Source organism: Prionailurus viverrinus, chromosome A1 (assembly GCF_022837055.1).
Source record: "Prionailurus viverrinus isolate Anna chromosome A1, UM_Priviv_1.0, whole genome shotgun sequence".
Taxonomy (NCBI): Eukaryota; Metazoa; Chordata; class Mammalia; order Carnivora; family Felidae; genus Prionailurus; species Prionailurus viverrinus.
Genome location: NC_062561.1, coordinates 8,863,849 through 8,889,331, shown reverse-complemented (window position 1 = coordinate 8,889,331; position 25,483 = coordinate 8,863,849). Strand labels below are relative to the sequence as shown.

General features: G+C 53.9%; 1 protein-coding gene and 1 long non-coding RNA gene across 5 annotated transcripts in view; one reads left to right on the top strand and one right to left on the bottom strand.

Moving 5' to 3' along the window:
• Positions 1 to 1,775: 1,775 nt before the first annotated feature.
• The window catches only part of MTUS2 (microtubule associated scaffold protein 2), a 637,113-nt gene continuing 613,405 nt past the window's right edge, over positions 1,776 to 25,483 (bottom strand). For all 4 annotated transcript variants that reach the window (XM_047860755.1, XM_047860746.1, XM_047860761.1 and 1 more), the window contains 6 exons: positions 18,932 to 19,037; positions 16,547 to 16,620; positions 12,458 to 12,556; positions 11,222 to 11,341; positions 8,614 to 8,711; positions 1,776 to 4,637 (listed from right to left, as the gene is read on the bottom strand). In XM_047860755.1, the coding sequence (XP_047716711.1) occupies positions 4,424 to 4,637; positions 8,614 to 8,711; positions 11,222 to 11,341; positions 12,458 to 12,556; positions 16,547 to 16,620; positions 18,932 to 19,037 (711 nt within the window). In that variant the 3' untranslated portion in view covers positions 1,776 to 4,423. The remainder of the gene's footprint in view (positions 4,638 to 8,613; positions 8,712 to 11,221; positions 11,342 to 12,457; positions 12,557 to 16,546; positions 16,621 to 18,931; positions 19,038 to 25,483) is intronic.
• Positions 11,329 to 12,642, top strand: LOC125166770 (uncharacterized). Its single transcript, XR_007152533.1, has 3 exons — positions 11,329 to 11,561; positions 12,258 to 12,379; positions 12,488 to 12,642. It is a non-coding gene; the product is annotated as an uncharacterized LOC125166770 (long non-coding RNA).

Below are 25,483 nucleotides of genomic sequence, written 5' to 3'. Positions count from 1 at the left end.
AGAGGGGGGGACCGGGACACGACCCTGCCACATTAGTGTGGGTGCAGTTAACCCAAGAGACCACTGTGCGCACAGCGGGGGGGGGGGGGGCGGGCGTGCAGGGGCAGCGTGCTGTGCTCGGGGATCTGGGAGTGTGGGTGCTCCTGGCAGGCGGCCGGGGTGGGGGGGGGGGCAGGACGCACAGGACGCTTGGCGGGGGCCCTCGGTCACGTGCAGCCCGGTGGTCCCCGCTGAGAGCCGCGCACCACCCGACCCCCCACCCCCCCCCCCTCACCCCGTGGTGCCCACACTGGCAAAACTTGCACCTGCCCTTCCCGAGCACGTCTAACCTCCAGGCTGAGCGGGAAGAATGGGCCCCGGCTGTCCTGCCGTTGCCTCCAGGAGTTTAAGAGAAGCCACCTGGCTTTTAAATAAGTGACTCAGCAAACCTCAGTGAATTAACTCCGTCTTCACAACGGGGACAGCTTACCAGCCTTTCATGATTTTTTTTTTTTTTTAAGTATTGGACCCAAAGTCTCCGGGACTCTGACTCTCGATGATCCCAGAGGCAATGACAGGGTGTGGTCCTCGAGTCATCGCTTGGTGGCCGGCCACTGATGCTGCACGATGCGGCACCAGGCGTGGGAACAGTGTGCAGCTCCCACCGGCAGGTGGGAAGTATCCAGCTCTGAGGTTTCCACCCGATGTGAGCTCTTCCATCCCTCCCTTCTCTGAGATGATCCATTTTTCCTTTGCTTACCTCATGTGTAGGGGCAAGGGCACTGGGGACGTGGTTATTCTGAAAGGGGAAGACCCAAGACACCCCGGAGGAAACTAACAGGTTAGGACCGGTTGACAAGTCCATCACTAATAAGTAGGCAGTTGTCCTCAACAATCTGGAAGCACGGGTGACCCCGAGGGGACCTGTGGTGTCCCTCTCAGGTCTCCGAGTGACTCGGGATGGATCACCTGCGAAAAGTCTCTGGTTCAGCAACTGTTCGGGAGAGCAGACTCGAAGTCTCTCTAAATAGCTGTCCCTGCCACATGCCCTGCAAAACCTCCTCGGGGAGCTGGCCTACCCGGGGGGGCTCCCTTGTAACCCCAAGAAGGGGGAGGCCCCCGTGGACACTCCGGGGTCCGGCTGGCCAGCCTGAGGCCGGGGGATGGTGGGGGCAAGCGCTTTCAGGTTGAAATGAGAGTGTCTTGGCTGCCCTCGGGATGTTGCAGGGAGAGCTGCAGAACTTTCCAGGGTCCTGTGTCCCGCCCCCACCCCCCTGGGGGAAGAAAGCCCAGGATAGGGAATTGCTGTAGCTGTGGACATTGCCACTCAAGGGAAAGGTCAGTGAGGATCCAGATAAAACTGGATGGGACTTAGGACACATCAAACCGTCTGTGGGGTGGAAACATACCCCCGTCTGGGTCTGAATTTGAAATCAATGCTGAGGGGGACTATATACTCAATTTTCTGTGTCCCTTTCCAACTCACTCCAGCACCCCCCCCCCCCCCCCCCCAGCCCACCGAAGATGGCCTTGCAGAGCAGAGCCTCCGAGCTCTCTCAAGTCCAGGGCAGGGCTGCTGGAGATCGGGGCTGGGAGACAGCTGTGGGCACCTTGCACCTGCTGCGTCTGGGGAGAGGGGCTCTCGGTGACGGTCCGCTGACCCTGGCACACGCCGAAAAGGAACCCAGCCTACGAAACACCTCCCTGCCTCCCTGCCTTGGATCCCCGGCCTGAATTTCCCGAAGCTTGAGAGGGCTAACGGTTACATCAAGTGCATGTCACAGAAGGTCCCTCAAGTTAATTTTAATATGCTTCAAACACAAATATGCAACACAGAAACTGGAGGGGCCAGATAAATAGCGTGTGGCCCCATCAAATACTCAGCAAGTGTGCCAGCCCGTCAGCCCCCTCCCCTCCCCTGACACCGCACCCCCCCCCCCAGAACCTCATCCCACTTGTGGTGGGCGGGGGTGGGTGCAAGGGCACGGACATGTCTCCCGAACACCGGGAAGAGGCTGGTGAGGTTTGGTGGGTATGAGGCAGGCGGGGAAGGCTGCAGCATCCGTATGTGGAAACCATTCCAGCCTGGGAGGGGGCGCCAGGGGGACTTCCATGTCAGAGGTCCAAGTCCTAACGGGGTGGGAGGGATGGGGTGGGGGGAGGGGACGGGGCACAGCGGCTGCCGCCCCCCACGTTTCAGGATAGGAGCGACACGTGACGGGCGTCCACGATGAAGGAAGGAGGCCAGAGCAACGTGGGAATTCGCTCAAGTACCCGAGGTCGGGGCTGGTTAGGGCAAAGCTCTAGTCCACCTAGCGAGGGATTACTTAGTTCTAACGTCTCTACAACTTTGCAATAGGCTACCACGCCGTCCGTCGCACGTTCTAATGTAACACTGAAACGCGTATTGCCGAGTAACTGCGTTTAGCAGGTGTCGTGATGGAAGCAGTTCCTGACTGGCAGCGCGGGGCTGCTGAGCCGTCCTCTGCAGGTGGCGCCTGCTAATAGAATAAATAATTGTGTCTTTCGTCAACGTGGCAGGATCTACTCTAACGGAATGCCCAACTCAATATCACAACATCATGCAGAGCCACCAAAGGAAAAAAGAAATGTTTCTTCAATGGGGATCCATCGTGTGGGTCCCTAGGATGGGCAGAGACCCTTGGAGGTTTGCGAGAAATGAGATGTAGCCGAGGCGGGCCAGCCTCAACTCACGCAAGGACCGCGGACGGGCCTGTCTTCAGGCTGGCTGCGTGCGTGCCGAGCAGGTTCCCTCCCCCCCCCCCGCAGGCCATTTCTTCCCGGCCCGGAGCATCCCTGCGTGAGTCTGCTGGCCTGGGGCAGGCTCAGAGGCAGCCCTGTGCTCGGGACGATTTTGAGGGGCCATCGGGAGAAAGCGCAGGGTCTTTGTCACCAACGGGAACCAAAGGCATCACTGCCGTCACCGTATCGACCGTCAAAACTACGTCTTTCTTTGTGTATTCTGCTCCTATACCTCCATAGCACTTACGGGGACAGCTTGCACGGTCTAAGTCTACCGATTCCGAGATGCATGCCAGTCCAGGAGCCAGGACCGCTGGCTGGCGGTTTCAGTGGGCTCCTCCATTGGGAAGAACCTCCTGGGCCTAAGAAGGGACCGCCGTCGGCTGTGGTACTGCTTGGTCGTCCGGCAGAAAACACGCCTGGCTTTGCGGGAGGTCATGTGACGGTCTAGCACAGCTTGGAACGGATCCCCCAGGATGGAAGGGCTGGTTGTCTGGAAGTTCCTGCCAGAACCCCTGAGCCACCTCAATGAACGGTGAGGGGGTTGAGTTACAGAACCGAAGGTCGCCTATGACGTGGGGGCCCGGGGGCCCGTTTCGGTGGGTTGACCCTTTATGGAATCGCATGAGAGCAAACGACACGGGGTGCTAGAGGACGCTTTCCTACTCTGTGCTCAGTCAAGATACAGATCGTACCAGCGGTTCTCCTTCCTGAGGATGGAGTGCGGATGGTCTTGGCCAACTCCAAGGCCATCCTCCCCCTCACTCTAGAAGGTCAGGCTCTTCCACATTTTCCCAAGGGTGCAAGAGCGTGACGACGGCTTCCAAGATGCCGCTTGGGTAAAAAGCAAAACTCGTGTTTATGAGACTGTAGATGAGCCACTGTCACGAGTGCCGTCCACGAGAAAAGCCAAACCCCCGAGGGGCTCCCCCCTCCCCGACCCTTCGCCACTCACGACAGGAGTAGTCAAAGTTAAAACTTGTGAATGGGATAATAGTGACCTCACATCATGTTGACTACGAAGCTGACTGTTCCGAAGGCAGTTACCGTTCACAGATCGCTGGTGTTTGTGTTAGAGGACCACTTGGTGGTAGGTTGCAAGGCGCTTCTTCTCTGTATCTTTTTTTTTTTTCCTTTTTCTATTTTGGGTAGAAATATTCCTGGGAAGCTAGATAGAAATGCATTTTCATTTCCCAATAATTCTTAGGCACAAGTTAGAAAACTGCTGACCTTCACCAAAATATGTCAGCACTTCGTGTTATAAAAAATGCAATTCAGAACCGCTGCATGTGTATATACGTGTATCTAAATATACACACAGGTCGGTGCAGTACACAATGATTATTCAATGTATATTCAAAACTGAGCTATTTGTAACTAACCTGAAATTCTGCAGTGAAAGTTCATTGCTCGGGAACAACTGGAGTTTCTTTCTTTCTTTTGGCTCTAACTACGGTCAAACGTTTGCACATCAGACACTACCGTTTACGCTCTCCTAAGTGCCAATGCCAGGACAGTGTTACATGAGGATCGGAAGAGGACTTGGCTTAGAATGCAGCTAGGCAGCTACTGAGCATGCGTGCAGGGCCAGCCCCGGGCTGGCCCCTGGTCAATTCTCCCTCCAGGTAGGAGCCCCGGGTGGACAGGAGCCACGGCTCCCGCAGGCGGCGTGGCGGCGGCGTCATCTGGGCGTCGTGCTGACTCTGGCGGGAGAGGAGGGCCCCGAGGAGGAGCCGCGGTAAACAGGGGATGTGGGGGACAGTTTAACCGGGCTGGTCGGGTCCCCGGTTTGGAGCTTCCAAAGCAGCTCTTCGTTGGTTCGGCTCAGTCTCTTCTTCTCCTGGGTTTCTTTCTCCACGTATTCCTGGAGATTGGCATTTTCCTCCGACAGTTGTCTGCGGGAAGAGAGTAAGAAACGATCGAGTAGCAGTCACGCCGGAAGGCACCTACCTTGAGATCCGCCAGGCCAGTGGGTTTGAGGCAAGCGAGGGGGCTGTACGTGGGGGGACAGGGACAAGGGGGACCACGGTGACCAAGAACCTCGGGTTGAAACGTGAGTTCCGCTCATCCCACCGACACGTCTGTTCCCAGAGTCTCTCCGTCGACACCCGGTCGGCTCCCAGTCCCTCTGCCCGGTCAGGGGGAGGCGCTGGCTGTCCGGCAGACAGAGCAGATGCCAAGGCAGAAGAGGACGGGAGAGGAGTGGGGGGCTTGTGTGGGTGTGCTGCCCAGGAGGCTCACAGACAGTGGCGACCGACAAGGACAGCACAGGGACGGTGCTGTCTGCCTCGGGGCAAATCTCGGCCTCCCCGCCCCTGGCCTGGGTCTCCAGGAGAGCAACCTGCCTTCCCTTGCTGCAAACGCTCGCTGCGTCGGCCTGCCTGCTGGGCTAGGCGCCCTCGAGGACAAGGGCCAGAGCCTTCTTCTCTGAGTCCCCGGCGTCCAGCCTGGGGCCCGGCCACAGCAGACGCTCCGTGAACGTCTGCTGATGAGGGATGCCTGATGAAGAATGAATGGATGCGGTCTGTGCCGTCTGCCAGGAAGTGTGAGTTGCTTGCTTTGTGGCATTAAAAACTGACGGTGCCTTTGAGGACCTGACCGGGATAAGGACACAGGTGTTTTGCAGCTGGCTGGACTGAGCCCGGGAAGTCACCTTGCTCACGTAAGGCCCAGACCTGTTCTTTGGACCGGGGTGCCTTTGTGATTTGCAGGGGAGGCACGGGGTTGCCCAGGCGGGGAGGAGGCTCTGGCTCCCCCCACCCCCACCCCTCCCCTGCTCAGGCTGTCAGCAGTGGGGTCTTGCCGCCTCTGCTGGAGGGGAGGTCACAGACCTGCTCCCTGCACAGTCTCCCCTGTGAGCTTCTGCGGTGGTAATGAAATGCCAGCACCAGGAGCTCAGCTGTGGACGCTGTGTGTGCGTGCGTGCGTGTGTGTGTTTCGTGTGTTCTTTTATTTTATTTTATTGTTTAATGTTTCTATTTTTGAGACAGAGAGAGAGCGTGAGCAGGGGAGGGGCAGAGAGAGAGGGAGACACAGGATCCGAAGCAGGCTCCAGGCTCTGAGCCGTCGGCACAGAGCCCGACGCGGGGCTCGAACCCACAGAGGGCAAGATCATGACCTGAGCCGAAGTCGGACGCTCAACCGACTGAGCCACCCAGGCGCCCCAATGTTTCGTGCGTACTGACTGTTCTGTCCACCAGCCAGACACTCCCCTGTCCCCCTCCCTCTCCTTGGGCCTCCCTGTTCCCCAAGACATGCCAGTATTGAAATTAGACCAGAGAATGACCCTACAATGGCCTCCAAGTGTCCAAGTGAAAGGGAGAGTAACACATTTCTCACTTGATGTCAAAAGGGTAGCGAGGAAGGCACGTTGAAAGCCTCGACAGGCTGAGAGCTGGGGCCTCTTGCGTCAAATGGGCAGCCAAGTTGTGAGTGCAAAGGGAAGGTTCTTGAAGGGACGTTAGAAGTGCCACCCCAGCGAACACACAAACGATAGGAAAGTGAAACGGCCTTCTTGCTGATGCGGAGAAAGTGTGGGTGGTCCGAATAAAAGGTCAAACCAGCCGCAGCATCCCCTTAAGCCAAAGCCTACTCCAGAGCAAGGCCCTAACTCCCTTCAATTCTGTGAAAGCAGAGAGAGGTGAGAAAGCTGTAGAAGAAGAGTCTGAAGCTATGGAGGTGGGTTCATGAGGCTTATGAAGGAAGCCATCTCCATAACCTAGAAGTTCAAGGTGAAGCAGCAAGTGTTGGTGCAGCAAGTTACCCAGAAGGTCTGGCTAAGACAATTCATGAAGGTGGCTACACTGCACAACAGGTTTTCAGTGTAGACAAAAGAGCCTTCTGTTGGCAGAAGAGGCCATCGAGGACTTTCACAGCCAGAGACGGAAGTCAGTGCCTGGCTTCAGAGCTTCAAAGAACAGATGACGTGCTCGTAAGAGGCTAACGCAGCTGACGACCCAAGTTGAAGCCAGCGTTCATGGACCGTCCCGAAAATCCTGGGGCCCTTCAGAATCATGCTAAATCCACTCTGTGCTTTACAAATGGAACAGCAAAGCCTGGATGACAGCACATCTGTTTACAACACGGTTTACTGAATATTTGGAGCCCACTATTGAGATCTGCCCCTCAGAAAAATGATTCCTTTCAAAATATTACTGCTCGTTGACGATGCGCTTGGTCACCCAAGAGCTCTGACGGAGATGTCGAACAAGATTAATGTTGTTTCCGTGCCTGCTACCACAACATTCATTCTGCAGCCCATGGATCAAGAAGTAATTTTGACTTTCAAGTCTTATTCTTGAAGAAATGCGTTTGGTAAGCCTCTAGCTGCCATAGGGAGTGATTCCTCTGACAGATCTGGGCAAAATCGGTTGAAAACCTTCTGGAAAGGATTCACCATTCTAGATGTCATTAAGAACATTCACGAGTCGTGGGAAGGGGTCAAAATGTCAACATTTGCAGGCGTTTGGAAGAAGTTGATTCCCACCCTCGGGATGACTTTGGGGGGTTCAGGACGTCAGTGGAGGCAGTCGCTGCGGATGTGGTGGAAACAGCGAGAGAACCAGAACTAGAAGAGGGGCCTGAAGGTGGATGGCGTTGCGCGATCTCGTGATAGGACGTGATCGGGTGAGGACTGCTTCTCGAGGCTGAGCAAGGAACGTGGTTTCTTGAGACGGACTCTGCTCCTGCCGAAGATGCTGTGAAGCTTGTTGAAGCGACAAGGGATTTGGAATATTACACAAACTTAGTAGATAAAGCAGCAGCAGAATTTGAGAGGACTAACTCTAGTTTTGAAAGAAGTTCCACTGTAGGTGAAATGCTATCAAACAGCATCACAGGCTACAGAGCAGTCGTTCATGAGAGGAAGAGTCCATCAAGGAGGCAAAATTCACTGTCGTCTTAAGAAACTGCCACGGCCACCCCAGCCTCCAGGAAGCCCACCCTGATTGGTCAGCGGCCATCAACATTGAGGCAAGACCCTCCACCAGCAAAAAGATTCTGACTCACTGAAACTTTAGATGATGGTTTGCATTTTTTGGCAATAAAGTATTTTTAAGGTTGGGTTTTTAGACACAATGGTATTTCACACTTACCAGATTACAGGAGAGTGTAAACTTCCCTTTTATACGGACTGGGTAACCACTCATTTGGGGAAAATTCATTTGACTGCTTCCCTGCGACACTTGCTGTCTTGGGGTGGTCTGGAACTGAAACTACAGTATCTCCGAGGTATGCCTATAACCTCCCGCGGGCCGACCGAGCCCCAACCCTGCTTTACTCCACGTCCTTCCTTGAGAGTTGGAGCACCTCCGAGCAGGGGACTGAGAGGGGAACGCTATTACCCAGAATAGCTAGCCGCGTTCGGCTACACGGCTTCCCTCTGGCTTCTGCAACCCCTGCTGTCCGCTGGCCGGGCCGGCCCAGGAGAATGGCTCAGCGGCCGAGGGCCCCCCACGGGTCTGCCCAGCTCGGCTGACGCGGCTCAGGGGCTGCTTAGGTGGTTCTTCTCCTTTCCCTGGGGACGCTCAGCTGGCAGGTCTCTCCAAAACGCCCAGAAAGGAACCTTCCACCTCCCAGCTGCGTTGGAGACCCCTGCCACGCATCTCTGCCGATTTCGCTCGTTCCCCCCAAGGTGGGGACAACCGAGATGCAGACCCAGGGCACAGGCCGGGTGGCATACGTGGTGGTGTGTTTTGTCCTTCTCTTCATACGAGAAAGGCCGAGAGCCTGCGTGGGGAAGGCCTCACAGCTCGGAGGAGTGGGGCAAACTGGATGCTGGGACAAAAACAGAGCCCTCAAAGAAGTGCTACGGCAAAGCCACTTTGTAGGTGACACACGCTTTAGGAAGCTCACACACCCGGGCCCCCCTACCTTGTGACAACGGTGTTCTGGTCGATCCTTGCTTTGAGGTCTTCGTTCTGCTGCTGGAGAACCTGGATCTTTTCTTCTAGAATAATGTTCTTTTCCGCCTATAAAAGACGCAGTGTTAAGAGGTTCTCAGCAAGGCTTCTGGGCTTTGGTTGTCAAGAACAGTGCTTGGCAGACTGCAGTTTGCGATGCCTTAGTGATCACAGAATCAAGTTAGAGGGGTGTGAGCAGCCTGTGTCTTTTAAACAGAACAGGACAGAAAATACCAGAGTGCAAACCATACGTAGTAATAAAACTATTATTGTTACACGTATTTTAGATATAAACATTTTTTTACCTCTACTGTGCACGTGTGTGCGTACATCAGGTTCCCGTGTAGAATACACTTCTCGTGGGGAGTGTCCCTGTTGTCAGAGGGGAGCTGCGAACACCGCTGGGACCTAGGGTGGCTGACGGGTCCCCGGGTTCTTCCTGACAGGTCAACTGCCCTACATCACAATCCCTGGCCCAGCATGTTTGCACAATATGACATTCTGAATTAGCGGAGGGGTGCGAATACAAATAGCACGGACGCATTTTTTCCTTCTGAGGGTACGGGCAGCCAGGAACCCAAAGCCCGAGACTGGCTCGGTACATTATCAGAAACTAACGCCATCGATGGTTAGTATCACCCTGCAACTTACGCCTTTTTCTCTGTCCGTGTGTCCCCCCAGGGCCCTGCTGAAGTACAGTTCCATTCTAAGATAAATTCAGAAATAAATTTTGTTTTGAAAAGAAAATGACAGATTCACCGCTGGGGAGTTGATCTCGGAAGAGAACTGTCACCCTCCCGCGAACAGGGCTGGGAGTCAGAGCCAACGGGCCGGGCTCTGTCGTAGCTCTTTAGTCAGGCCCTTACCTTCAGCCTGCATCTGTGCTCCCAATGAATGGGAAGTGACTAAATTGGTCTTTTTTTTTTTTTTTTAAATGCTGAAAGGTTTCTGCAAGGAGAAGTCACGCATGCTGGCAGAATGCCTGGCACATGGCTAAGAACAGCCAAATAAACCCCGAGGCTGGTGGGTGACCAGACAACTGAATGCGGATGGCCCAGCCTGGGGGCGGAGGGTCGTGGGTCTCCGCATGAGCCGGGCTGCATGGCACGGCTCGGAAGGGCAGGGCTCTGACTTTGCCGGGAAGCTCCACGTGGTCACCATCGCCCAGGATGCTGGCTATGGACAGTCACACCCCAGTCTGCCCCCATCCCACGCCATACAGCGAGGGACGCCTCACAAAGCAGAGGTGCTAGAAAGAGAGGACATGATGGCCGAATACGGCACGTGGTCCTAGATCAGCCCCTGGTGTGGGAAAAGGGGCGGCAAGGGATATCTCAGAGACAAACAGGGACAAACGTTCAAAGGTGAGATGAGATGATCCATCCCCGAGATGGCAAGTTAAAGGTCTGCGCGCTAGAAGAGAGCAGGATACGACCATCTGCACGTGGGGGGGGGGGGGGGGGCACACCGTACAGAGCAAAAACTCTGGAAAGCGTTAGCCGTGGTGGGAAAGATATCTTAATCTCCTTATTCGCGTCTATCTCATAATTTTTTTATAATGCCCGTATTTTCTCTCTACAGCGTCAAAGTTAATTTTGAATATAGCAATCAAAAAGGAAGAACAGCGATCTGAGACCCCCGAGGCCAACCTCCACCTCAAGACGGTGTCTCCTTGGAAGCAGGCTGCTCTGCTTAGTGACTCTGACGACTGTCTCCAGCTCCAGCCCTTGTATGACCCTTGTGCCTGCAGGGGAGGGGAGTGAGCTCTGGGGCGCTCTGTTTCTCCCGCGGGCCCCTTTGCCAGTTCCATGGCTGAAGGGGGAGGCAGAGGGCAGGGACGGGAGCCCTGGGGCCAGGGCTCCCGCCTGGGTGGGCCACTTACAGGCTCTGGGTGAGATACACCCCCTTCCTATACGTCTGCATATACGTCTGCGAAATGAGGCTCCTGACAACACCCGCTCCAGTGGATCGCTCCAGTGGGTGGAAGAACCAACATATGGAAAGTGCTCTGCTCAGTCTGGCCACCCATCCCCCCAGGGAGGAGGGAGGAAGCAGCACTCCCCCAGGGCAGGAAGGCCGGATGGGGGGCTGGAGACAGGCCATCAGGAGGGCTCCCAGTTGCACAGAATGAAGTCACTTCAGTTCCCTTATTAGAACTCCTGGCTTCCCAGGGGCGCCTGGGTGGCTCGGACGGTTGAGCGTCGGACTTCGGCTCAGGGTATATGATCTCGCGGTTTGTGAGTTTGAGCCCCAAGTCGGGCTCACCGCTCTCAGTGCAGAGCCTGCTTTGGATTCTCTGTTCCCCTCTCTCTCTGCCCCTGCCCGCCCCCTCAAAAAAAAAATACATATTTACATATACATATGTGCATACACACACACACACACACACACACACACGTATTAAATAAAAGAAACTCCTGGCTTCCTAAGGAAGGCCTGGAGACCAACCGTGGCATTTCTGCTCAGGTGTAAGCAATGGACAGGGAAGGGCCCACCGTCTGCAGGCTGTGAATCCATGATGCCAGTAAGACATACCATTCAGGTGACTGGAGCTCTCCCAAGGACGCAGGCCGACTCACCAGTTTTTCTAGTTCAATGATCTTCTTTTCCTGCTGGTGTATTTGCTGATTCTTCATCTCTAACACCTGCTTCAAACTCTTCATGTCTTCTTCCAAGTGCTGATAGGGAGCCAGTGCAATCTACAACGGCAGAGAGCGAGAGCCGGTCACCAGCGGTCCCAGCACAGCCCAGTATGCACCGGTGCCGTGAATCCGGTTAAATCTGGCCTTCCATAACAAGCTTCCCAGGAGGCCCCGGAGTGTCAGCATGGGCGCATTCACGGCCTTCCCTGATACAGACGCCCACTGCTCTCCCCCTGGAAATGCCACGAGAGACCCAGCTCCCCGGGGAATGAGAGAGGTAAGGCCATCATCCACTGACCAGCCCGGAGGCTGGGATGGCTGGAGGCTGCCAGCCCATCCCCCAAAGGGAGCTCATGGAGGAAAAAGAGCAAACTCGACATTGACTTTTAACATTGGCCCAGACCACTTCATTCAGCAGACAGGTCAGGAGTCACAGGTCTCCCCTGTGTCCACGGGGAGTTGGGGGTGTGTGTGAGGGAGGGATTCTTGCATAGGAAGTGAGCAAAGTGGTTCTGAAACCAGAAAAGGCGTTTCAGAAAAACAAACGCTAGAGTAAGGTTGCCAAGATGCAATAACTCAACAACAAAATACAGGACATTGACTTAAGGTTGAATTCCAGATACACCGCCTTTTTTTTTTTTTAAGTGTCAGTATCACATGGGATGTATTTATGCTAAAAAAAAATTCACTTATTTATAATTCACACTACACTGGGTGTCATGTATGTTATCTGGCGACCCTCCATCAGAGGGAAGGAGTTTTGCCAGCTTTCCTGGAAAAAACTCCCCTCAAGTTACCAACGCAGCCATCGGGGGTACCTCCTGTGCGGGCCTAAACTACGGCTGGGGGAGAACGAGTGGAGGGGTGGGTCCCAGCCGGGGGGCGGGGGGGGCGGGGAGAGCTCCCAGGCGGGGTGGAGCCCAGGTCAGGGACGGTGGCTGGGGAGTGGAATCTGGCAAAAATAACATGTCAGCGGAGAACCCCACAGCCGTCCCCTGTGTCAGGAGAGAGGCGTTGACGGGGACGTGTCCTGGCCAGCTGTCGCTCCAGCAGTGGATCGACACAGAGGTCCTGTCACCGGGGGAGACTGCAGAGGTGACTCCTGGGGGGGGGGCGCGCCCTGTGGGAGCCACAAGGCCGGGTCGGCGGGGGGACGGGGGAGGGTATGACTACCTCCAGCTGCTCTTCGGTGTTCTTCCTCAGGGCCTCCTCAAAGCGTCTGGCCCGGTCCCGCAGAGACTGGCTCTGGAAGGTCAGCATGTGTACCTGGTCCTGCAAGGCATGACAAGAAGGCCAGCTTGGTCCGCCGCAGGCACTGCGGCCCGGGGAAGCCGTGAGGCAACGGCCACCCTGCCGGGCCGCAAGGTGGGGGCCGCTTGGATTGCCTGTCCCACGTGGTAAGAGGGGGTCACGTGGCACCCATGCTGCACACGAAGGGCCCCGACCCCGGGGGAGAACTTGGGGGCCGGCAGCCTGACTCCGAGCACCTCCCAAGATGAGAACGCTGCCCCTCGTCCCCAAATAAGGAGCCTGCTGGCGGGAGGCATTTCGTGATCTAATACCTGAATTCATTATTGAATTACTATTAATTATTACTTAAGATCTGATTCAATGATCTGATTCAGTATCACAGAGGCAAACTACCACCAGAGGGAGGCATCTAGTCCCTGACTTCAGGAAGAACAAGACACCTACCTCAACGGAGAGCTGCCCCGGTTTCTACGCCATTGAACCATCCTTGACCTTCCCCGTCTGCCTGAGACCCCTCCTCCCACCACCAAACGCACTAATTTCGGGGTCAAGGCTCGAGTCCCGCCAATTCCACCCGCGTGATGTTCCTGGGGTCCGCAAGCTCTCCTGGTCCCTCTCCCTGAAGTTCAGCCACGGGCTTGGCCCTTTCCTGCACCTGGCGTCTGGGGTAGGACCCTTCTGCCCTCAAGGTGGAGTCAGGGGGAGGCTTCGAAAGCGCAAACCCGACCCCGTCACCCCCTCCGTGTAAAACCCCACTGGCATCAAGATGAAGCACGGACTTTACACAGTGTCCGTGCATCTTCCGAACGGCCTCTCTTGTCTCCCGGCTCGCTCAGATCTCCCTGCCCCCTCCAGCCCCGCCTTTCATTCCAGCCCTCCTGCCAGGGGTGCCTCCACTGGCCAGCCCCCTCTCCTGCTCTGCTCGCTTCTGGCCTCCTCCCCTTGGCCTTCCCGGGCCTCAGGGCCGGACTGCATGTCCCTGGCGTGGGCTGCTGTGTGGGCGGAGTCTTTTCCCCTGTGGAGAGCCTCTCCCTGGCTGGACCCAGGCTCCCGGCCCCCGGCTGTCAGGGCAGATGCGACTACACTCAACCTCGCTTGCAACCCCAGCCTGAGCACGGCAGGCGAGCAAAGGGTGCAGGGCAGTGGGCTTTCTCGCCGTGCCCCAGCGCAGTGAGCGACGGGGCCTCGTCCACGCAGCGTGTCCCAAGATACTCTGCCCAGTGACGCCACTTCTGTAACATTAAAACACAGGGACTAGGGTCTCCCCAGGAACTCTGCCAGCATGAGAAGTGACCTCACCCCACTGATACGAAGAGCCAGGTATTGTAAATGATGTGATTCCACATGAAAATACCGTAACGTATGAAACGCTGGCTTGACTGCTTTCTTCATTTCGCCAGAGGACCATGTTTTACAAACCATCTTTGGCGGCTTCCTTTTCCTCTTTTTTTGTTTTTTGTTTTTTTTGGTTTCCAGTTATTTCCAATTTCATTTTTAAGGCATAAAAGCCCCCACGGTGCCATTAAATGCAAATGCTGGTACATTCGAGCAACATAGTTATCAGTGGGAGTCTGTACCCACAGGAGCTGGTGAGTGGAGATCACAGCCCCGGGCAAACCCGGCTGGGCCCTGGCACACAGCCATTGGGCACCCGGTCACCTTCTAGAACCTGACTCTAAAAACGTCCCGCTACGTGGCTCCTATCCCAAACCCGTCCGCGCTGTCGGAGGAAGCATTTCTTTCAAGTCTCTCCCCGTCCGTTAAAAAAACAAAAACGTGAAAAGACGCATCAGGCAAACGCCACCTAGGATAGGTCTAAAATGTCAAACTGTGTATTTTCTGCCTTCTTCACCATTACTCAAAACAGACCGCCAGGCACACAATGGTGCCACAGCAATCAGACAGAACGGACTATCTTTCAACTTGGGTTTGCTCCTTTTCGTCCAGCTAAGAGGCAGAAAGGCCCAGCTGGTGACCTGGCCCAGCACGGGCCACTCAGGAGTTAACCAAGGGCATGATAATAATAACAGTAAATGCAGCAATGCTTTAAACTATTATAATAGCAATAGCCACTATTGTTTTTTATTTTTTTTTAACGCTTATTTATTTTTGAGAGACAGAGCACGAGAAGGAGAGGGGGACACAGAATCCGAAGCGGGCTCCAGGCTCCGAGCCGTCGGCACAGAGCCCGACGCGGGGCTCGAACTCACAAACTGTGAGATCGTGACCTGAGCCGAAGTCAGACACTCAACTGACTGAGCCACCCGGGCGCCCCTAATAGCTGCTACTTCTTAGCATTTACCTTGAACCCACCTCATGTTAGACATACATCATTTCCCTTAATCTGCTCACACCTTGGGGGAGGTCCCGTTATCATCCCCATTTTACAGATGAGGAAAGTAAGGTTTACAGAGCTCACGTAACTGTCCACAATTTCAAAGCTAGCAAGAGGGGGTACAGTGGGGATTTAAAGTGAAAGCTCCAATCTCTTGCCCCAGACCTGTTTCTCTCGCCACCAGAAGCCCAAAAAGGGGGGGGCTCGACAATCCCATCCCTTTGCACCAAATAATCTCCAGCCCAAAGGAAGTCTGCCCATGGAGAATCACAAGTAAAATACACACAATTCACGACGGTTTAATGTCAGCAGCCGCGTGAGGACCCACATATGAAACTAAACTCTCAGTTCTTTTTGGTTGTGGACCGGATGGGGTTTTTGTTACATCACAGTATGGTCCTGGTTTGTGCACCTTAGGGGGCGTGCACCTGATGGTGTGGGATGCGGGGTACCCGAAGGCAGTTTGGGGTTCACGTGCCGAGGATAAGCCGCGTGACGACCGCGCAGGCGACCATCGATGGATCGATGAGTCGGGGGTCGGCTTGCAGCCGGCGGTTTCCCATTTTAACTTCTGAACAGAATGCTCAGTAGTTGTGAGACTGGCTATCTGCACAATCCTGGATGCTCTTCTTGGGGGGCAGGCTCTGGTCAATGAACATTGCCAGGGGAAAGCGTGCCACCAAAGAAGCAAAATCCCCGCCTTTGTGTTGCGGTTTTGGTAATCACCTCCCACAATTTCCCCACGTGAGTGTCCCTAATATTTAACAAATAATCTGGTTGTGATGGTTGGGAAGGGAAGCAGGGCCGCCGACCTCACCCCTGCTTCCTAGGCAGCTCTGCCTTAGGGCTGGGGTGGCCTGGGTCTCTAGAAGGCAGGAGGGAGATGCACGTAGTCTGGGAGACCCTTCATTCTCCCCGCAGAGGTCAGCAGGAAGCCAGGCGGCTCCCTGGCCTCGGAGACCCACATTTTCTGCAGGTTGGTGGTGGAAGGCAAAGAAGGTTCTTTTCATCCCACCCACTTCCAGGTGATTAAAGTCCCTTCGATAATTCCGAGAACATGTCCTATGACATCTATCCTTCACAACGGGATACCGTTACCCCATTCCCGCTGCCTAGAATACCGTCCTCAAGCACTCCCTTCTCCTCAGACACAGCTCAGGTCAGACCATGGCAAGTGGGGACCGTCATCTCAGAACTTCTGTGGCACTCACTAATGGTAGTATTCACTGGGTGTAAGTATTTACCTTTTGTGTTGTCTGTCACTGTTCGGGTCACAGCTGTCTGAGTGGACAGTGACTTCCCAAAGGGCAGGGCATATGTCTCATTTACTTCTACATCCCGATGCTGTGCACAGGATCCTGTACACAGTAGGTGCTAGATAAATGTCTGTGGACAGGCATAATGAAACCGCCATCATCTTGAGACCAGAGTGAAGAGAATGAATACTGGGGCACCCGGGTGGCTCAGCTGGTTAAGGGTCCGACTCTTGACTTCGGCTCACGTCATGATGTCACGGTTCATGAGATCTGTGCTGACAGCGTGGAGCCTGTTTGGGATTCTCTCTCTCTCTCTCTCTCTCTCTCTCTCTCTGTCCCTCCCCTTACTCCCTCACACTCTCTCTCTCAAAACAAATAAACTTTAAGAACAAATGCACCTTTAAGAGAATGAATATTAACCTGTAACGACAGCCGCAGCTTTTCAAAATTTTCTTCCAATTCTTTCTTTTCAAGCTCATGGGTAGACATCAGTTCTGGAGAGAAGAGGTCAAACAGTTAATGTGGTCTCTTGAAAAAGATCAAACAAGACTCCGACAGACTCAGGTAAATAAGGGACACTGGTATATAGCAGGCGGAAGCCTAAACAGACTTCTCCATTATTTGGAAACGATATGCAGTCCCATTTAGAAGACAGTGAAAGAGGGGGCAGGGGGATAGGACAAAGAAAGACAAAGAGGCAAAGAAACGAGCGAGGGAAGCAAAGAGCACAGTCGTGCTCGTGAACACACGTCCCCATACACGTGTGCGCGCACACGCACCATAAACGCACGTGCGCACGAAACACACACACTCACACACACACACACACACACGATTCCTACAGCCTGCTTTACCACCACCCTGGCCAAGTTGGAGTCTCCACGCACAGTACTCATTGATTCTCCAAGCTTTCCTGGGCCATACTCTGGAAGCCACCGATCTCTAGGATTTGCTTGAGCAAAGATTCAACATTAAGAAGCTCAGACAGAAGGAAGGACTAATCGGACTGGTTCCTGTCAGACAGTATGGAACAATTCTGTCCCGTGAAAAGTGTCATTCTGGCAATAATTTGCAAGTTAGGCAGAAAGAGATGTCATGTGAGAGTTATTAAGCGAATGGATTCTATTTGCCTCCAGATGGAAAGAATCTTATTAGCTGGGTGAAGCGCATCTCATTCTGGCTACACAAGCAATTTGTTTTCATGTAATAACTGCAGTGAGGAAAGGTCTCATTAATCAGCCAGGATCACATGCTCAGAACAGGAGAGCACTGGAGGCCAGCAATTATCATTCGGGCTGGCATGAGCTGCAATTAGGAAAGACTTTGTGGTTTCCATTGACCCAAATCTTTTAAGTAAGGATGGCGAAAGTCTCTAAGAAATCCAGTTGTTTATAGCTGAAATTTGCATTTGGGGAGGAAAAAAAAGTCTGGGCTGATTTCATTGATATAAAGCCATGTAGCCTTCTGGTCTACCTGGCTCTGTCTACATGATTAGTTTTAACAGTCATTGAAAGTATCATCCTGACGATAGTCACAGATTTTTGGCTATCATTAAATACATTTACATTGCCTCCACATTTATACATAATTCAAAGGTCTTGGATATGGTGTCTAAGTGAGATTTCATTCATCACAAAAATCTACAGGTCTATTTTTTATGCAAATACAGAAACAAAAGGCAACCCAATAGCCTTAAATAATTTTAAGGGGCGCCTGCGTGGCTCAGTCCGTTAAGCATCCAACTCTTGATTTTGGCTCAGGTCACGATCTCATGGTTCATGAGATTGGGCCCCATGTGGGGTTCCATGCTGACAGCATAGAGCCTGCTTGGGATTCTCTCTCTCCCTCTCCCCCCACCCCTCCCCCACTTGCTCTCTCTCCCTCTCTCCCTCTCTCCCTCAAAATAAATAAATATTTTTTAAAAATTAAAAAAAGTTTAAACTCTAATGTTTAACGTTCAAATTCTTAAAATTTATTAACCTATGTATTACATTTCATTGTTTTTAATACACTTTTCACAGTCAGCGGACTAGGAGAAAAAAAGGGAGGGGGGTTGAAATCGAAAAAGAAGTGTAAATATTAATGTACATGCATGTCAAAAAAAAAGGTTCTTTGGCAAAGTCAAAATCCTGGTAGTAATTAGTAAATGTTGTTACTGTTGTTACGACCCACAAAAACCTCTACGTATTGGAAGATAATTCAAGTTACAAAAATGTAGAAAGAAATCCCACCGTCTGGAACTCTGTTTAGCCCACGGGGCATATGGTGCGTGACTATGAGGTGTGGAGACGCAGATCCAGAGGGGCGCTGCTGTGGCCCTGAGCACGCCACAAGTGTGGGCAAGTGTACGGACCTACAGCGGCTTGCCATTTTGTGTTGAGAGGCGACGAGACAAGGTAAAGCCCAGGATTTCCAGGCGTACTTGGGAATACTGCTTCTCAAGATTCGAGACCCCATCAGAACCATCTCAGGAGCTCTGAGCAAGTGCGACGGCCAGCAGCAGCACCCCAGAACAGCCACCGAGGAGCCCCAGCTGGGACCCGGGCTGGGCGTGAGCCCCTGGGACGGCTCCCTAGGGTTCTCGTATCCAGGCAGGGCTGAGGGGGGCTGCTTCTGAGGAAAGAAGTGGTTACCTGGATGGATCCTGGATTTCTAGCTCTTCTTGCCACAGGAAGCGACACGGAAGACAGACCGGAAGGAAAGGAAGGGAAAATGGGAAGAGGAGCACGAGAAGAAGGATGGCAGGAAAGGCTGGGCTCACACGACCCACCCCGAAGGGCCGCGCATATGGCGGCCGGTAGCTACCTTGGACCTTGTGGTGGTGGTCGTCCTGCAGGATCGCGATGGCTACCGTGTGGTTATTCTCCATCTCCAGGACAGCAGCCTCATGGCTGGCCGTGATGTCTTCTACCTGAAGGAGGCCACAGCTATGGTTACACACAGAGTGGGGGGAGGGGTGGCAGCAGTGTCCTTGCTGCCTGGAGGACAGAGGTGGAATCCCAACTAGAAAGGTCCGTGGCCCGAAACGCCAAGGACAGGTCATTCTGCCGAGATGACGGCTATCTCGGCCTCGTGCCGAGGCAGGAGAGCCAGGGTCCGGTGATGACGTGGCAGCCCTGGAATCGGGGGAGGTCACAGGGAAGTCACCGCCACAGCCCGGCTGTCCGCAGGAAGATGGCAGCTCCCCATGGGGGACGGCTGCCCGAGTCATCTCTTCACTGCCCTGGGCCTGGCTTCCGGCCCATCCCCTTCCTCCTCCCATTCCTCCCCCTTCACCAATCACTATGAGGTAATGGTGCCTAAGGAAAAGAAGAGGGTCCTCTACTGGGTGCTCTGGTCTCTGTTGCCCAGTGACAGGCGGGAGCGTGAAGGCACAAGGTACGTTAAGTGAACTGACCTCTATTAATGCACCTGCTATTGGTTACTGCACTGGGCTCTCACAGCAGCATCACGAACCAGGTATTTTTATGCCCATTTAACAGACAAGGAGACCGAGGCTTAGGGAGGTTTGAAATGTTTTGCCAAGGGCTCGTAGACGGCAGAGCCGGCAGTCGGCGCAGTCCGTCCGACGCCACAGGCGAAACTCTCTCCAACACACCGTGTCGCCTCCCCCAGCAAGACCGCGGCGAATGCGTCGGGATCCTGTCACCAGCACCGAGGCAGGCCGGCAGATCTGTGCGTGCTCGCTGCACCTGCTTCCCCATAACCGTGCCCTCCTGATTACCACCTGGACCTCCCAGGCAATGTGCAGCTGCTCCGGTTTCTCTGGCTGAAGGCACACTTCCAGAATGTACTCACAGGTGGTGCAGCTGGTTCAGGATTTTTATTTTCACCCTTCCCGATCGCTGCAACCCAGCACTTCCCACACGTTTACTGTGTTTGTTATCGGTGTGGTGGTTGCTTTAACTTCAAATACACGGCTTTCAGGAGCGATTGCAAAAAAAAAACCCGCCTCTCCTCCTAGCACACCAGGAGAACGTTCTTCTGAATTCTTGGTCCGTGACCCACCGGTAGAAAACAGCACAGTGTGTTACATCACGCGTGGGCGTGTGCACCCGCGAAACCAAAGTTCCACAAAACAGCACCTTCCCTTCCTATTTGCAATAATCTGGCTTTAACATTTCTGCCTTACTTTGTGTTCCAAAATGCCAGTTACAAACCGCTAAATTCATTTCACAACCTACTGTGTCAAAACCTGGCATTTCAAAAACACTGGGCCGGGAAATGGGCCCGGGTCCTGAAGCTCTTTGGTGGACCAGTTGCGAATATGTTGCTTCTAGCACCTGCTAAGAGGGGAGTCTAGGTCCCTCATGTGTCTGCGGATAATTCACAAGCCGACCTCTGATCTGAAGGGAGGAAGGGTTCTGCACAAGAAAGGAAGCCCACTCGTGAAGTGGAGGCATTGGAGTATTTTTAGTTTTAAATGGGACCGATTCCTGTTCTGGATACGATAATCGCATAGGAGAATTTGCCTGACTTCTCTTCCCTGCGGAAAATGAAAACTTCATCCGCTAGAAAAGAAATACCTCTGGCAAAACCAACAGTGAACTCCGCTGTGTGAGGAAAGCTGCCTTATCATAGGAAAACGGACATGGTGTACAACGATTCTCTTTTATTTACTGGCCATTCTTGGTTAAACAATATTTTCCTTAAGGCTCAGAGCTCTGAAGCCAATCAGCAGAAAGGCTGATTACCACAGTGTTTAATTGTCCAATTCCTGTTTATATGAGGTTTTTATGGCATCATTGTCCAAAGCCTTTTAGTCTCTTGGAGAAATAAATCCCTGACTTTAAAAAAAAAAATGGAAATATCTTTTCTTTCTGCTTTATTACTGATGCCAGTGAAGCCCATAGCACACTGTAGAAACAAGTACCCACACATTATTTGGAGTGATGTGACCCGTTTCGGTATAAAGAAAAATCTTTCATCAGACCTTGGTGTGATTCAAATGTATCGGGCTCTTCCAGAAACTGCCATGGGTGGTTTCAGGAAAGAGAGATGGATGGAAGGGCTGAGTTCCAGAAGAGTCCCATGCATCCCTGGAGGGGGATGTGCCCTGACTGGCAAGGCTACATTATGTTTGTGGCCAGATACGTGGCCCTCTGGTCAGGTGGAAGGCAGGTCTTTGACTTAGTGGTGATAAAACACTGCCCCCAACATGTTAGGAACGGTGGAAGGGCATGATCTAACTGCGACGGCCCCTCAGAGGTGCTTTTATGAATGAATTAGTAAGTCCCTAACTCTGAAAGCCCACATGCAATGAGAGGAAAGCCCAGTAGTCTTGAAAGAACCCAAGGAGAGCCATTGAGCCCAAATGTGGGCACAGTAATCCTTACTCTTCAGTAATTTAGGTTTCTGTGTGTCTTTACGGGTTTTGAAGAATACGAGGGAGGGGCTGCCCGCTTTTGCAATCCTCCCTCTTGTCATATTAATCCCCGTGACATTTCCCACGGCTGCTGGCTGCCTTCTGGAGCACGGGCTCACGGTCCCAGGCAGCCAGTAAGGGCTCTCAGCCTGAGAAGATGCGAGAACTTCTCAAGGCACGTGAGCAGGTTCAGCCCAGCTGAACCGAGGGAAACGCAAGCTCCTTTTATGCACCGGCCACCCAATCAGAGGCAAAAGGCGCTAAACTAGACAGCCCACGGCACACTTGGGCTGGGTGAGGCATCCTTCTTCTCCTTTTAGAACCCCGGGGTAGGGCCTCCTTGAACCGCTGCTGGACCACCCTCCTCCCTTCTCCAGGGAGCGGGGGCTGAGGGCTGTGCCACAGGGGCGTCTGTCATCGTGTCCGTCCAACAGTCGCCGTCATGCAGAAACGCCATGTTTACTGTTCTCCAGGGCTCTCTTAATGTTCCTCCCTAGGTAACGAGGAGCCCCCTCCTTCCCTTCCCTTCCATCGCTGCCACAGTGTCCTGGGCATCGACTCAGGGCAGCCTCACGTTCACGGGTGCGCCTCTGTCCCTCTGCAGCTCAGCACGTGGGCACCTGTTCACAGAAGCCCCTATCTTCCCGGTTCCGCCACCGCCCCCCCCCACCCCGGCGTGTGGGGGCTCTGGTGCTGGAAGACAGAGGGCCCCCGGGGACCTCATTCTGTCTGATTAGGGAGAGTGTACTTTCCGCTGATGGGAGCTGAATGCCTGCCGAGCAGGACCAAAGAGACATAATGCAAGATGATGGACAAAGCGGCCTCTGTACGTTCTGATTAAGCGTGGGGACGCTGAGCCTGCCAGCAAGCCTATGAGGATGATTTCTTCGGGAAAGGGCAGAAGGCATGTCCTGGGCACGAGACAGAGCGGGCAGAAACTCCAAAGGGCGAGCACCACTGCTCCTCAAGGAGGGCTCTGCTCCCGCTTTGTGGAGCGCAACCCATAACGCAGGTAGGAGCCAGCGGCCCCGGACTCGAGACTTCCGGGCCGGGTCAGGGAGTAAGACAGCCAAAGGGTCTTGGAGCAAGGGGGTCAAAGGTCACAAATCCGATCCCTGAACACCGGACTGTGTGGCGAAGTATCCTTGGGCGACAGCCACAGGCAGCCCAGAGAGGACGGCTGCAAGCTGGGCAAAGAAGGAACTACGTCCGGGGCGGAAAGGGAAAAAGCACGTGTGTTTACAGTGAAAATCGGTTTTGCGTGCTTCGGGAAAGCTCTGGCAAGCTGGCTTCTGTTAATGTGCAGCTGGCCACACATAACAGAATGAGAGGTGATGTTAATGAAACACCTTTTAGTCCCACGTGAAAAGTAAAAGTCGTGCCGTGTCTTGAAGTCCCAGAAGAAAGCCAAGGGGTAAGGCCATGCCCCCTGCTCGTGCCCCGAAGCAGAGACCGCAGGACAGCGCCCTGCACGTCCCAGGACACCTGCGGTGCTGGGCCCCGGGGAGCCTTCACAAACCACCCCGTGGCAGGACCCACTCAGCAATTCTGATTCAGTTCACGCGGGCCGAGGACGATGAGGTGTGCTTTGTCCCAAGTCGTCCCAAGTGATTCCCGTGTGTAGGCAGGGACAGTCTTTGCCCCTCCAGGTGACGGAAGGGCTGGATGTGTCCTACGGGAGACCCTGCGGTGAACTGAGAGGCCGGCCTGCCTTAACAGTGAGCTCCCGACCTGAGTAAAGCCTCTGAAAATCCCACACGGCAAAGCTGACGCCGCCTCCCCGCTGCTCGCCGTGGGGCACGGGGGCACGAGGAGAAGGCAGATGGGCTAGCTTGATTTTGAAGGTTCCAGAAGCCCAGAGATGCCGCTACCTGTGGCGATAGCCCTGCCAAACTCAATCGTCCCTGATAAGGAAGACCCACAGAGCGCGGAGATTCCCGCACGGGTAACTGACGCGGGGAGTGGACCATCCAAATCTCTGTCACACTCATACACTTGACTCTCACCCTGCCCTGAACACACGAGCGTTTTTTCTGTCCGGAAATTGGAATCACTGGACTGGGCCGCGTTTCGCCTTCTTCCTCACTGCCTGCATTGCTGTCTGCTGGGGAAGGGATATGCGGCAGCAGAATCGGGGACCCGAATCATTCACAGATTTAAATCACCACCCATCCCCCCCACCCCCACCAGTGGAATTTCATAGGCAGGGTTTGCTCACACGTGAAGTCTCGAGACGCTATTTCCACCATAAAGTGGTCCCTTATCTTCACAGCTGGAAGTAATCTAAATTCCTCAACACATCCTCCGTATTTCTCACCCAGTATTACAGCTTCTCGGGCACTTGTGTCGGAACTTTCCTGATCTGTAACCTGAGGGAGTAAATCCACACCTTCCACATCTTGGCATCTCTCGCAGTGGCCTGCCATAATGCCTTGCGGACCGTGGCATTCGCTAAATATCCTCTGCCTAGATGAATAAACAAATGAATCACTAGCTGTTTATTCTGAAGGATCAAGGACAGAAGCCTTCATAAGACAGAGCACTTCTTAAATACACATAGGTAGCTTACGTAACTCGTCCTCAAGTGGGAAAGTCAGGGCCTTTCTTTCTTTCCAGTCATTCCCAGCATCAAATCTCTACAAGGCTGCTATGGCCCAGCTTAGAGGCCAGGCGAGAGCACATCTCCCGGCATGTGTCTCTGCACCAGTGACACTCGAGTGAGGCCCCAGGTGGCGCCCTGCTGGTGGACGGGCCCGCTTGGCTGTGGCTTGTGCTCCGTGGTTTCCATTCACCACACCCCAACACGAGCTTTTGCTCAGGGGGCTCCCTCCAAGCACCTTCTCCTGCTGGTGACCACAGATCTTCAGACCAGAAGTCTTTTAGTGGATATGGAGGCAAAGGCACTCTGCGTAAAAGTGGGAATGAACAGCCCACACAGAGGCACAGAACTAGTTGATATCTGCACACGTTTGAGACGTATTGAAGGGCCAGGAGATCGGTAAGGCTACAGCAGATGCAAACGTCGACTCACGGGAGCTCTGCTCTGCAAGCTTAGGAGGAAAGACGCTGGGGCTCAGTTTCTAATCTTAGCAGCAGCAGGGTAACTCTAGCTGTAAGCTATTCTGTTTCCTGATCTCAAGGTCTACAGCACCGCAAGCAGGCAGGTGTGTCCGGTTTCCACAGGCCTCCAGAAAAGGAGAATGCTAACCTGAGAAGCTGACTAAAGTGCTGTCCAAGAGGAGAGTCTAAAGGACAACAACAGTACTTATCATTACTCTGACTTGGGCCTGGTGCCTCCTGAGTCCCCAAGCCCCTGGGGACCGCCACCATCCAGGATGTTTATTTGGAAGCAGTCCGAGGAGGGCAGCCTGAATGTTCATGATCATGAACGTTCGCAATAATGGAGGGCCACTCAGCGCTCGCCCGAGATTGAAAGGGCGCTCTTCATAAATGCCAGTTTACTTTCGGGATGTCACAAGCAGACTACGTGAAATAACACACCCGTTAGAAGGTGGGCATTGGGGCATCAGAGCCTTGGGGACTTGGAAAGAAGAGCAAAGAATGGGGCTGTGCAGGTGCTCCCAGAAGCACAGCGGACCCCATGTCTCCTTGCATGAAAGGACCCCTGCCTTGCATGAAAGGCAGTCCTGGGAGTGGGGAGGGGAGGGCAATGGCTGGGACGGGGGGCAGCACAACCCTGGGAATCCTCTGTAGTTGCTCCAGGATGCACTGCCCTCTCTGATAAGACTGCTGGGCTGAGGTTAACCAGCGGGATTCATGCTTTCATTCAGCAGGTGCGTGGAGGGCAGGCACGGTCAGGCAGACATCTACCGCTGCCTAAGAAGCCTGGAAGACAGTTCTAATTTCGCGCTGGAGAGCACGCACTCTGGAGCCAGACTGGGTTCCACCCTGGCTTTTCCGTGACCAGCACTGTGACCTCCGGGTCTCGGTTTTCTCACCCGTAAGATGGGGACGATAATGGTACCCACCTC